Source organism: Amblyomma mixtum, chromosome 8, assembly GCF_055824585.1.
Source record: "Amblyomma mixtum isolate Tamu chromosome 8, ASM5582458v1, whole genome shotgun sequence".
In the NCBI taxonomy this organism is placed as follows: domain Eukaryota; kingdom Metazoa; phylum Arthropoda; class Arachnida; order Ixodida; family Ixodidae; genus Amblyomma; species Amblyomma mixtum.
In genome coordinates, this window is record NC_143019.1 from 60,725,929 (window position 1) to 60,738,960 (window position 13,032).

General features: G+C 47.1%; 1 protein-coding gene across 1 annotated transcript; it reads right to left on the reverse strand.

Annotated features, from left to right (window-relative positions):
* Positions 1 to 2,503: 2,503 nt before the first annotated feature.
* LOC149332705 (beta-1,3-galactosyltransferase 5-like) lies at positions 2,504 to 3,693 on the reverse strand. The gene has a single exon (XM_089555846.1). The coding sequence runs from the start codon at positions 3,627 to 3,629 to the stop codon at positions 2,601 to 2,603; it is 1,029 nt and encodes a 342-aa protein (XP_089411972.1). The 5' UTR covers positions 3,630 to 3,693; the 3' UTR covers positions 2,504 to 2,600.
* Positions 3,694 to 13,032: the final 9,339 nt, after the last annotated feature.

Consider the following 13,032-nt stretch of genomic DNA (forward strand, 5'->3'; position numbering starts at 1 on the left):
ATGCATACTGTGCTTCAGAAGCAATAAAAACTAAAGGACACGCTAACGTAACGCTTCAGGAACGGCAGCACAAAAAAAAGGCAATTTTGTAAAATCACTGAAAGAAACGGAACTTTTTATTTTGCCTGCTTTACGGCAGTAAACACTAATTTTGGTCTTAAAAAAAAAAAGCTTACGCGGTCCTTGGTCACTCCTGCGGGCACGCTTTTGATAGCCAGCGTAAACGTTTGATGGAAAAGCAGTGTCGTAAAAAACGCATTCATTTAAACGTTGTAGATATTTGGCTAATCGCTATTGCAGGCGAGCGGCTTTCTGATCCTCCGGTTCTATAACCATACAAAACTTTTCCTGTATGCAGCTCAAAGTGTAGAATGAAACACTACCGAAAAAAAAAACTATTATTTATATAAGCACTGTAAATTAATGTATACACGTAGCGGCAGTGCTTGCGTAAGATTAAAAAAAATAAGTAGATTTAACTGGCGACCGTTACCGAACAAAGAATACACGGAGATGACGAGTTAGTATGGAGTTCAAGCAGAAAATATACAGCGCAGTGACCTAAATTCCTTATACTGCTGACCCGCCGCGGTGGCTCAGTGGTTACGGCACTCGGCTGCTGGCCCGAAAGACGCGGGTTCGATCCCGGCCGCGGTGGCGGAATTTTGATGGAAGCGAAATTGTAGAGGCCCGCGTACTGTGTGATGTCTGTGCACGTTAAAGAACCCCAAGTGGTCTTAAAAGAACCTCCGTTAAAGAACCCCAAATCTCCGGAGCCCTCCACTACGGCGTCCCTCATAGCCTGAGTCGCTTTGGGACGCTAGAACCAAATAAACCAAACCTTATATTGCTGTTACGCGGGCACTTCAAATCCCGACTGAGTCCCAGACGTGCAACCGTTTAGCGTACTGCATTCAGCACACATGCGCCCACTGATTCGTCAGATTGGTATATAGATTTACGCAAAAAATTGAAAATAGGCGCGCGAAGCTGCTCGCATGCACTATAATACTGCGCACTCTGAAAAACTGCGCTTAAACTCGATCATGACGGCATGCAAATAAGCCGCAAATGAAAGGCGGCAATATTCGGTCACTCCTGAGACCATATAAATGTGCGAGTTCAAAAATATTCTACAAACGTAGTCTCGAAGCATCTGTATTAACCAGCATGCGTGGGCGGCTCTATCAACAATAAAACGACCATCGCCGACCAGAATTATTAAGACGCGAAAACCTCAAGCCTGGTTTCGAAACCTGTAATGTCAATTCAGCACACGAACAAGCGTCACTCACCGGCGCTGCGCCCTCTTAACGAATCCTCGACATTGTGTCCTCCAACCTCATGAACATTTTTTTTTAATCATGCGATTTGCTGATGACATATATGACTTACTCACTGCGGAATTTACATGCTCATATGCTCGCACATTTTTTTTTTATGCAGTTCGACTTCGCGATTTCAGAACGCCATCACCCTCATCCGACCACTATAGGGCCCCCACGTTCTTCGGCGAGCAGATAATATGCTTTCATCCAGACGCGAATAAATAAGGAAGTAAAGGAGGTCCAGAGACAAAATGGTCACGTTACTGAGTAGTTAATTTATACTGCAGGAATAAGACCAATCGTGACTGTAGACAAACCAGTTATAATGTCGTCGGTGTACAATGTGAATCAGCAAACCGACACATTCTTCCAGCACTGTTGTTGCAAAGGCGCAACTACAATGGTAAAGAAATAACTGCTGTCGGTGTTATGCCACAGGAAGTAAAAAAAAGAAAAACGTTGGCAGTCTGCCAGCAAGTCTGCTTGTTGATCACCGAGGCACGCCTCCTTCCATGAGAGCTACGTTTGGTAAGGGCGCTACACGGTCTCCGACCGATGTACGAAGTGCAAACATGCATCCTTGTATCCTCACGTCTATATTTGCTGTTGATGTCTTCTATGCGAGTTCCAATCATAATTACAGATCGGCCTAAAACTGCAACATTATGTTCGGTTATAGTTTAGTTTTATCAGGCCCGCTTTTCATGCCCAGAAATTTTGGACAAGCGCAGTTTTCGACGGGAAGTTGTTTATGACGCAGTTTTTTCATATATCGTAATATTCCACAATAACAATCTACAATATATCCGCAGATGTCCCCTCGGCAGGCCTGTATTTTTTTTTTGCTATTGACCTTCTTGCTATCGCCAAAAACGTTCCCCATTGGTTTTTTTGTGGAACCTTAACTACACGGTGTGAGCGATGGACATACTTCAAAGGAAAGATTTTGGCACCCATTGGATTAATGGGCCGTTACCTTCAATATTTCCATAACAATACCTTACAATATCCCACAGATACCTCACAACTAAAATTTTTGTCCAAGAATTCTGGACTTTACCACTGCTGCGCACCTGGGCATATAAACAACGGCCTATAAAATTTAGCCTGCGCCTCCGCAAGCCGAGAAAGACCAATAGTGATCGGGAAGCCACGCGTCAACTCACAATAACCATCGCTCAGTCATTTCAGCTTATGTGGCGTATCACATCATGACGCCCCTTAGCCGACGCGTCAAACGATTTGTTTTTGTTTTTTTGTTTGTTTTTCACTCTAGTCCCAACCGACGTCGCGTTCCACATCGCGGCACTGCTGTCTCGCGTCTTGCACGTTCGCGACGAGAGTGGCGTGTTGGTCTTCGGACACTCCGTGGATGACCACGATGTAGAGGAAGTTGCACGTCCACAATCCTGACGGCTGAGACACGAACCTGTAACTTTGCACGGGACGCACACCGGCTTCTCTGAGCACTGTTCCGACGTAAGCGTCCTCGTTCGGGAAGGGTCTAACCCGCCTCACATTGCTCGTGAGGACGTCCAGCGCCCGGGCGTCGAGAACGTACCCCGCTCCACTCGCGTAGGGTGGGTACTGGACCTTTGCGTAGTCTTGCTCGGAGACAAACCAACGGCTCGTTGGGTTCCTGACCACCTTGTTTGTCCATCTGACGTTGCCGACGTACAGCGGGGACGGAAACCTGGTGATGGTTCGCGTGGCGCTTCTGTAACTAAGAGTAGATGGCAAGTACCTTGTGCCTGCTGCGTCGACTGAAGAAGTCTTATGCATTGAAACTTTCTGTTCGGAAGCTGCCTTCGCCTGTTCCGATTGAAAGAAGAGCGTTTCCATCAAGACTTCCAATAGGATGTCGACATTAACAAAGCAGTCGTCGTCTGTCTTGAGGACGAATCTAGGCTTCACGTGTTCAGAAACCCACATGAAACCATGTACCGTCTTGAGCGTTAGGTTCCGGTAAGTGTCCAGGTAAGGGCCTACGAGCATGTCGCCGAATTCCATGGCTTCTTTGTATACTAACTGCCTGTGGGAAGCGTCTTCAGCATCGCCAACCAGAAACACGGGGAGAACGCTTGTGGAAGTGTCCTTGTTTTTACTTGATTCCGAAAGATGGCGACGTTTACCCCAAGTCGATCGGATGGCACTGCGACGCCGCAAGTTGGTGGGTGCGGATGCGACGATAATTACCACAAAAACGCCCTCTGACTCTACGACGGGCTGAGCCCTAGCGGTGAACAGGATGTCCCACAGGTCGTTGCTCCAAGCGTGCTCGGTGTGGAGGTGTGCACGCATTTCTTTGAGCCTGGGCCTCAGAAGGAACTTCGAACGTGTTCGACGGATGTCGGGCAAATCTGACACGGGGCTTTCATAGTCCTCCACAACACAACTATTTAGGAAGCAGATGATTCCTAACAGGCCGACCGCAGACAAAAGAACAAGCGTCAAATACGTTGTGCCCTGCATAGACCACCCAGGGTTTCGCCTACAGAATCTCGAGATTAAGAACGACATCTGCTTATTGTGGACGCCTGAGGGTGGCGTCAGCATAACTTTTTTTTTCTGAACTTCAGTTTCGAGGGTGACGGGAAGAAAAGAGTAAGGCGATACGAGTACGAATAACTCAGCACAAACTGACGGGCATCAGTCCTTCGACGGAACTTTCATTGCGACAGATTGTTGTTCAGTGGAGAAGTGCCTATGGTGAAGCATTCCCTACACTGGTTCGCATTTGGTGGACTGGGCGGAATGTTTTTTTTTTTCAGCTGAAAGGTGATGAATGAACGAAAGGGGGAAATAACGCACTTTAGTCAAAGCGCTAGCGTGGTTCTGCTTTGATATCCTGACCCCATTAAGGCTGACAGCGCCACTTTTCTACTTAGCTGTCACAGGTTCTCTCTAGAAAAAATAACGAACGCTGACAAAATGACTAGGTAGAAAAACCTGTAAGTCTTGCTTGGAATTTCCACTTGCTCTTTTTCTAGCTTAATTTTTGTTCAGGTTATTAAGCATTGCAGATTCACTTCCTGAAACAAGGTACCATGTTGCAATGTGCACCTTGACGCATTAACTGCCACGTAATATGAATGAATGAGCACCTAATGCATTTGGTCATGGCCGTAGACTAGAAGCAAGACGCGTTCTGTGGGTATCAACTACCGCCCTGAGCACAGTGACCTTCAGGCGTCCGCGATGCGGACATGTCGTGATTGAGGAAAGATGTCAAGCCAATCTCGTTATGGCTGCCTCATAATCCAAGTGGATTAAGCTAAACACGCTTGTCAGAGTGTTTTTTCACTAGCTTCTTATGAAAGCGATCAACACCTCTAACTGAAGCAGTCCGCAGATATTCCGGTTCTTCCATGCGCTTTGCGTCAGGTATCACACTTCTCAATGTCGAGATAGCAAAGAGAATCGGAAAGATGTCACCTTGCCTCGACGGAAGAGCTTCCACATTGAGTCTTCAGAGCCAGGGTATAAGCACGACACGTGTCTGATGTCTGGACAGGTGGTCTTAGAGGGCAACCATTACGAAGCTTTTCTTCGAGATGTGAGCAGAACGCGTGTTTTCACTCTGCTTACGTCACTGCTCGCATGGATACTCGAGAAGAATCTTGCGCCCAGTACAGGACGGTCAAGGAAGTGCTGCTCATAGCGTCATCAGGCTGCTTCAAGGGGAATTGAACAACATGGTCACATGAGTGCGATTTCACTTCTTTCCTCGTTTGCCTCGATACGCGCACATAATGACACAAGAGTCTTAATTGTTCCCTTCTCGAAACACTTTTCTTCGGGGAGGCCCCCAACTCGCTTGTGCACCTGCCTTGAAGCTCGTTCGAGTGCTTACTCCGGGTCCGCCACTCGAGTTTTAGTGTGAGCGCGTAGGGGTACACTTAATCCCGTCGACCCCGTTGCCATGCTACGGGGCTAATGGGATTTGACAACCGTACACGGATCGCTGGCCGGATTTAGACGCCCGCTCGAGCGGTGCGGGTATATGTTGCTGACATTCGATGGCTAAGCGGAGTCCACTGGCCTCGCGGTCGCTTTTGCTCGCCGTCCGTTGAAATGCCTTGCACGAAAACCGGGACGCGGGAGAAACAGGAGAGGGCGGATAACGTGTCGATACCGGAGTGGGAACCCTTTATGTAGAGTGTGGGATGGAGGGGGTGGAAGGACGGAAGAGTGGAAAAAAAAGTATACCGCGAAAGACAGTGAGGGGCGAATGATGTTCAAAAAAATGTCAGAAACGAAGACGAATTAACTAGAAAATGCCAAAGGATATGTGAAACCCGTGCGCGTGTGGCGTTCTGTGACCGCTTGAGTACGGCTGCAGTGATCGACAAAGGTGAATCCAGATGGACTGAACCGTATTGCGTTTAATTTATATGTATTTTAAATGCTGAAAACTCGTCTTATATAGCACCTCTTCTGATTTTTTTTGTCTAGTGTGTTTGTGGCAGGGCATTTCCTTTTGTTTGCTTTCGGCTACTGCCGATTTGCTTACAAATTCTTGGAAATACTGATCGATCGATATATCAATCAATCAATCAATCAATCAATCAATCAATCAATCAATCAATCAATCAATCAATCAATCATATTGGTCGAAAGAAAAAACTAAAGGAGGCAAGGAGAAAAGAAAGGAAGAAATGAAGAAAAATGAAAAAGAATGGCGTGGTGAAAGCTTAAAAAGAATTAACAAGTCCGCATTTACAGTCTAATAGGGCGTAGAAGAACGGCAGATTGGGCGAGTTGGTGTCCCATGGTGACAAGTACATATAAACAGCGCTAAGCAACAGGACGAGATTGTCCGTGTTTGTCTACTCCTCTATCTCGTCCTGTTGCTTAGCGCTGTTTATATGTACTTGTCACCATAATAGGGCGTTATTCATCGTTATTTTATTCTTCGTAGAGCTGGGATAGCTGTAAGCAAAGGGTACCTGCGGTGTGCTGGGATGGGCGGCGTGCTGAAGTGCGCTGACGGCTGTTCTAGCAAAATTTCGATGTAGGCCTTCGCTCGTTGACAAAATCAAAATTCCAGTTCCGTTTGTCGAGAATTGAAGTTCTAATTAATACTCAAGAAAAAATCTAAAATCTGTAGTTCTCATGTCCAACATTCTCGGACAAAAATTCTGAAAATTGAAAAAAAGAAAGTAAGACACTGGTATGCGAATATTGAAGGTAATCGTCCATTCTTCTGATCTGTATTAAAATCTTTCCTTTAAAGTGTTTCTCTCGATCGCATCGAACAGTTAAGGCTGCCATATGAAACCAAAGGGGAACGCTTTTGATGATAATAAAAATGTTAATAGAAGAAAAAATACTAGACTGCCGTCTGGTGACCTGCGGATATAGCGATTCTTATAGTGAAATCTTATATTATATGAAAAAATTGCGTTCATAAAAAGTTTAACGCTTAAAAATGCTTTTGTCTAGAATTGTTGGGTATGCAGCAGTGCTGATTATTCATGAGTGTCACTACATGACGCGCAGACGAAAGACGCTGACCATCACTAGAGGAGAACGCAACTGTAGACGAGGCCACACAGCTGAGACCTGCTTGATGCATGCCAGGCACTGCTCTAATGAAGATGCACTCGGCGGACTCTACACTCGTTCCTCCGCAGGCGGAGCTCGAACATTCGCGGAAGTGGAATCACTATGCCGGCATGTCACAGTGACTACTTGAGTGCTCGCTAAATACGGCCTTGGTGGAGGCGCAGACGATATGGCTTCTGCACAAACGAGTATTGGAGCCATTCCTCTGCACGTGTAGTTTGCACCGCGATCTGCAGTGGTCGACTTGCGCATCTTGCGTGGACGTGTTCTGCGACGACGACAGAATTTGCCTCCCCCTTGTGCGTGCAGCGATCCCTTACCATTTTCTTTAGCACTTTCATTTCTGTTTTAAGCTTTGGACAAGCCGTCAAGGTTGCCTCATATGTCCCATCGCAGTTCGCGCACGTCTGCGGTTCCACTGTGCACTTGATCCATCGTGGGTGTCGGCGTAACGCAGACATATTGTCGTGCTTCTGCTCGCAGCGTTGACGCCCAAGCCTCTAACATTTGCGGCATTGCAAAAGTTATATAGGCACATACTGCAGGGCAAAGTGCATCACAAGTTCTACCTTTACACGTGGTGGTAATTCCTCCTCTCCAAACACCACCTTCACACACCTCGACCGTCCAAAGCAGTGAATATCAGTTATGCGCACACTAGGTTACAGCAACTTCGGTATATCACCGTTTAGTGTACACGTCGACGGAAATCACAGGTACCGTTGTACTTTTGCAGTCGAAAAATGGACTTCCTATATATTGCCGAACTTCGCTACGGCCTTCAGGGTGTCAGAGGTTGCCCGGTTCGACACATCAACGGATAGGACACTCCGTATGACGTTGATGCGGACTTCCTTAACTTGCCCAGGAACTAGTTGTTCAGGAGAGGATGTTCGTCTGTTGAAAAGATTCAAGTCGTCTGCGTTCGCAACAGCCACATGAAGGGTATGAAAATGCTTGGCCACTGCAATTGGTATATATTGCTGGGTCGCTCGGCGACGTCATGCCCGTACACCTTCTAAATCCTGCGCGGCTTCCTTTTTGGGCGTCGATTCACGACCGCGGTGTGTCCGCCACCTTGCTCCATGTCTTCTGAGCCGGAGAAGGTATAGATATCATAGCGAGCTCGGAGGTGAAGCTTTTGGGAAATGCCGCCCACCTTCGTTAGTACGGTGAATCTGTCACATAAACGTTAGCAGAAGCAATCAAGCAAAAAACAAGAGGAACGCACGAAGAGCTAATTAGCATTACTTCATATTTTGATCTATTAGTTGTGACGAGATGTAACTGCACAAATGCGAACTGGCGCGAAGACACGAGGACGAACACACAGAGACATCTTGAAAGCAAAATGCAGCGCATACGGATGAAGGACGCAGAAAGAATAGACACTATGAGCGCTGTCTCGCAACTAAGTTTTTATTGTGAAAGGATGAATATGTATACACACGCAAAAAAAAAATTTCTTTGTGTCTTTGTATGTGTACACATATCCATCCCTTCACAATAAAAGCTTCGTTGCGAGACAGCACTCGCAGTGTCTATTCTTCCTGTGTTCTTCGTCCGTGTGCGCTGAATTTTGTTTCCAACATGAACTACATCTGACTATCCCAACTCGCCATTTTTCCACACAGAGACCGGACTGGCGCCAGCTAAGAACTGCAACTCAGTAACTACCAACTATAAACTCAGTTGGTATAGTTGACTCCGGTCTTGTCTCTTTGCGTTCGCCCTCGTGTCTTCGCGCCAGTTCGCATTTGTGCAAACGCTAACAGCACTTCCAGTCTAGAGCCGCTGCAGACGAAGAAATAAGAAAAATCTAACGTATAGTGTCTCGCCGTTTGGACGTGCTATGCACAACTGTCTGTATGGTTTTTGAAGGCGCTTCGTTCACTCTGCGGAAGTTGGAACCCATTAGATTTTTTAATTAACTCGAAGGGATGCGAAAATGGTTCATATTCTTTTAGTCCGTTTGTTTTAAGTGCGGGGTAAGAGATACACGAAAAACGTCGTCCAAGCTCTACAGTGCGCATGCATGGAGAAACTTGCGCGTCTAAAGCAGTCTTGATATCACTTCACCGAGCCGCTCCAAGGGCAGGCAAAGAAAACAGAAAAAAAACAGAAAAAATCATGGCTGCAGGAAACGCGACGGCGCGCTGTCTGCCCATGAAAGTAGCGGCGCGGCCCAGTGCACTGTCACTGTTCCCGGTCAGTGCACCCAGGGAGACTTTCGTCTCTATTTGTCTACTTAGCTTCTTCTTTCACTGCCTTTCTTGTTTCCTTACGCATTTTACCTGTATGTTCACATCTGAGCCATATAGCCGCCGCGGTGGCTCAGTGGTTATGGTGCTCGGCTGCTGACCCGAAAGACACGGGTTCGATCAAGGCCGCGGCGGTCGCATTTCGATTGAGGCGAAATTCTAGAGGCCCGTGTACTGTGCGATGTCAGTGCACGTGGCGCCTCCTAACCTCGCATCTGGCCCTGGAGTGACAGCCGCGTGTCGTGCAAGATTTCCTTGCGCGTACGGGTTTTGTGGGGGCTATCGCGATGTGTCTTTGTGTTTTATCGTTGTGTTTGGTGCTTATATATGTAACCCTTCTGGAAGTAAAATTCAGTTGTTAGATAGCGCTCGTGTCTCTCTCGTTTCTTCCACTACGTCCTGTGTTTCGCGCTGCTTTAAGATGAAGATTTCCTTCTGTTCCTCACGAGCACAATGAGGGGGCCAGAAGCATCTCGTTGTTCTCCTCCACCTGGAATGTGCACTGTTACTGCATTCGGCGGGAGTCTTGCCGTGAACAGCATACATCGCCTTCGCTGCGGCGTTCAGCGTGTTCGTCGGGCAATGTACTCCACCACATTCATCTCCCATCACGATACCTGACTGAGAAAGAGAACTCCCGTGCCTTCTAACGCGGTCTCTTTCACAAGAACTGCCAATAAATCCTTTGCACAGCAGTTTCTTACGAGCTTCTTGTCGCCACTTGAGTGCTCGCCGGCGTCAGCCGGCTTGAGCACGTTGTGGTTGACGCGACTATCACGATTCTCAGTATGACCGCAGCTGTGGCCTAGTCGTTTGCATCCGCCTCGCATGCGTGAGGTGCGGGTTCGATCCCCAATGCCACCGGGTACCCACTGGCGATACAATGGGTACAAGCTTTCCCCTGCCTGGTGCTCGGCTTTTTTAGGGTTAATTCTTGGGAAATGGGTCTTTGACCCCACCTTGAAAAGACGAAAACACCTTGTGCCATGCGCTCTTTGGCCACAGATGCCCTTGCGCCATAGAAATCCATAATCATCATCATCATAATCATAAAGATCATCACGATTCTCAGTTTCCTGCGCTGAGAAAGGAAACGAGTGAAAAGGGGTGGGGGCTGTCCTCTGGTGCACTCACTTTCAAGGGAGTGCTCTTGAGGAGTTTATTCTCTTTTTACTTGCCGTCCCGGTTAGCTCAATTGGTAGAGCGACTGCTCCGGTGTGGCGGTGGTTCCGGGTTCGAACCCCGCACCAGGACGAATTTTTCTTTAACTACGAAGTTTCTGAGAAAGCTGTATAGCTTTCCTTTGTAGCCGTATGGCTGCGATCGGGTGGATGCCAATGAGTAATTACTCCCTTATTACTCTCTCTTCTTTCACTCTCACTTTCCCCTCTTCCCTTACGGCGCGGTTCCATTTTCTTTCCTCAAAAAAAAAAACAAACAATTTTGTATTTTTGCACATTTTGCGTAGTTGCTAGTCGGAATTGAAATATCAGAATTGAGTAGAAATTGGGGAGTGAAAGACAACATGGAGCAAAAAAATCTACGGCCGAAATAAAAACTCCAGGGCCGAAAGGGTTAAAAACATAAACGACTCAGAATTGGAATCGATGCACAAATGGGATTGGCGACTGAGAGAAGAACGATATTGCATTTGTTTCGCATAAATACAACTGATCGCTTCTAAATTTTTTGCGATAATGCTTCCCCCCCCTCGTTTTTCCCTGTCGTCATTTGTCTTGAGCTCCTCCCCCACCACCACGGTAGCTCAGTGCTTATGGCGCTCGGCTGCTGACCCGAAAGACGCGGGTTTGACTCCGGTCGCGGCGGCCGAATTTCGATGGCGGCTAAATTCTAGAGGCCCATCTCCTGTGCACTGTCAGTGCTTGTTAAAGAACCCCGGGTTGTCAAAATTTCCGGAGGCGTTCACTACGGCGCCCCTCATAGCTTAAGTCACTTTGGGACGTTAAACCCCATAAAACCAACCAAACCAAAAATTTCTGGCTACACCACTGATCGAGAGTAAATCCAACTACTAGCGCAGCTTTCTCTCACCAGATTTCATGGTTGTCGTGTCAGTTTTATTTTCTTAATTTCATGGCTTCATGCGGGGACGATTTCCAAACACTGCTTTCAGGAGCGCACTTCACTCTGAGCGCTGCTGAAGACGCAAAAGGCTGCTGGTTGCAGGACACTTGTGCAGGGATGTCGCGTCCGCTGTCGAACGCCTTGTGAGCAGAGCGTGTATACCTCGGAAACAGCAATAGTGGTCATTCATATGGAGCAGAGCTCCTTGAAGCCCCCTTGAACATCTCAAGACACCATAGCATTTTGGTACTGAACTCTAAAATCGTTTCTACAAAACAGAAGTAGTGAATGACGAGCCTAAAAAGTGTTACCGTAGTGTCCTTAGGGCCGACACTTCTCGTAGCTTTGATTTCAACAAGGAACAACGTTAGCTAGTCTTGTAACGAATGGCTTGATTGATTGTAAAACATTTTATTCGCCGGGAAGAGCTTGGCAAGAGGTCGCGTTAAGTGGTCGAGAGTACATAGCCCTCGACGACTTTGTCAGCCCACTCCACCGCCAAAACTTGCGTTCTGGGGTCAGAGCTAGCCAGCACGGTCTCCCACCGCTCGAGAGAAGGAGCTGTAACTAGATCACCCGGAGGTGGCTCTATTTTGCAGTCCCACAGGATGTGATCGTAGGTAGCACGTTGGCCACAGTGTTTGCAGTTTGGGTTGTAAAGATCTGGATAAATGCGCGCGAGGAGTGATGGGGTGCGTATCGATCTCGTCTGTAGACGACGCCACGTAACCTCTTGTTCTTTACTAAGTCTTTTGTCTGGAGGGGGGAAAATTCTCCTCTCTAGTTTAAAATGATTGGTGAGATCATGATATGTGATCATGGAGTCCTTCGTGAAATTCAGGGAGCCAGACTCATCCACTGCCCGGTCGACGAAACCTCGGGCTTTATTGTGGGCTGCCTCGTTCCCCGGATTCCCCGAATGGGCTGGGACCCATATCAATTCGGAATAATTTGGTGAGAATTTGGTTGCGTTAAGGATTCTAAGGGAGGTGTTTGTAATTCGCCCTTTAGCGAAATTATTGATACCCATTTTGGAATCGCTGAAGATGATGCTTCCTTGGGTATGCGCTAGGGCGAGGGCTATAGCCGCCTCTTCTGCCGTTTCAGAGGATTTCGTTTTGATTGTCGCCGAGACGATGTGGTCACCATTCTCGTTCACAACCACAATTGCAAAGGCATTGGTATTTTTGTATTCTGCTGCATCTACATAAAGTGTTCCAGCGCACTGTCTGTATTTGTTATGTAAGGCTTTGGCTCTTGCTTGTCTTCTACCCTCATGGTGTAAGGGGTGCATGTTTTTGGGGAGTGGTTTGATTAGTAGGGCCGTCCTATAGTCGCGGGGTAAGTCCACTTTAGCATCGTTATTCGTAGGTTGAAAGTTAATTCCGAGCCTGGTAAGAATACTCCTGCCAGTTCTGGAATTGGCTAATCGCGCTGTTTGAGCCATGAAATGGGCTTCTTTCAGTTCATTGTAGGTGTTATGTATTCCTAACCTCATAAGCCTTTCAGTTGAGGCATTTAGTGGGAGTCCTAACGCAGCCTTATAGGCTTGCTCTGAAAGTCAAGGGCTGAGTTCAAATTTCCCGCCTGGTGCGCGGAAGAACGGCTACATCATTGCTCCAAATGTAACTAAATATTCAAACACAAATAATATTGTGCGAATAGTATCGCAAGTAAGACAGACGCTATATAAAAGATAAATGAGTTTTTTTTTTACTGTAGCAGCATGAATGTCATGCCATATATGGCATTTTGTTGTCGGATAGTGCTGCCATCTTGTTGGCTTCTCG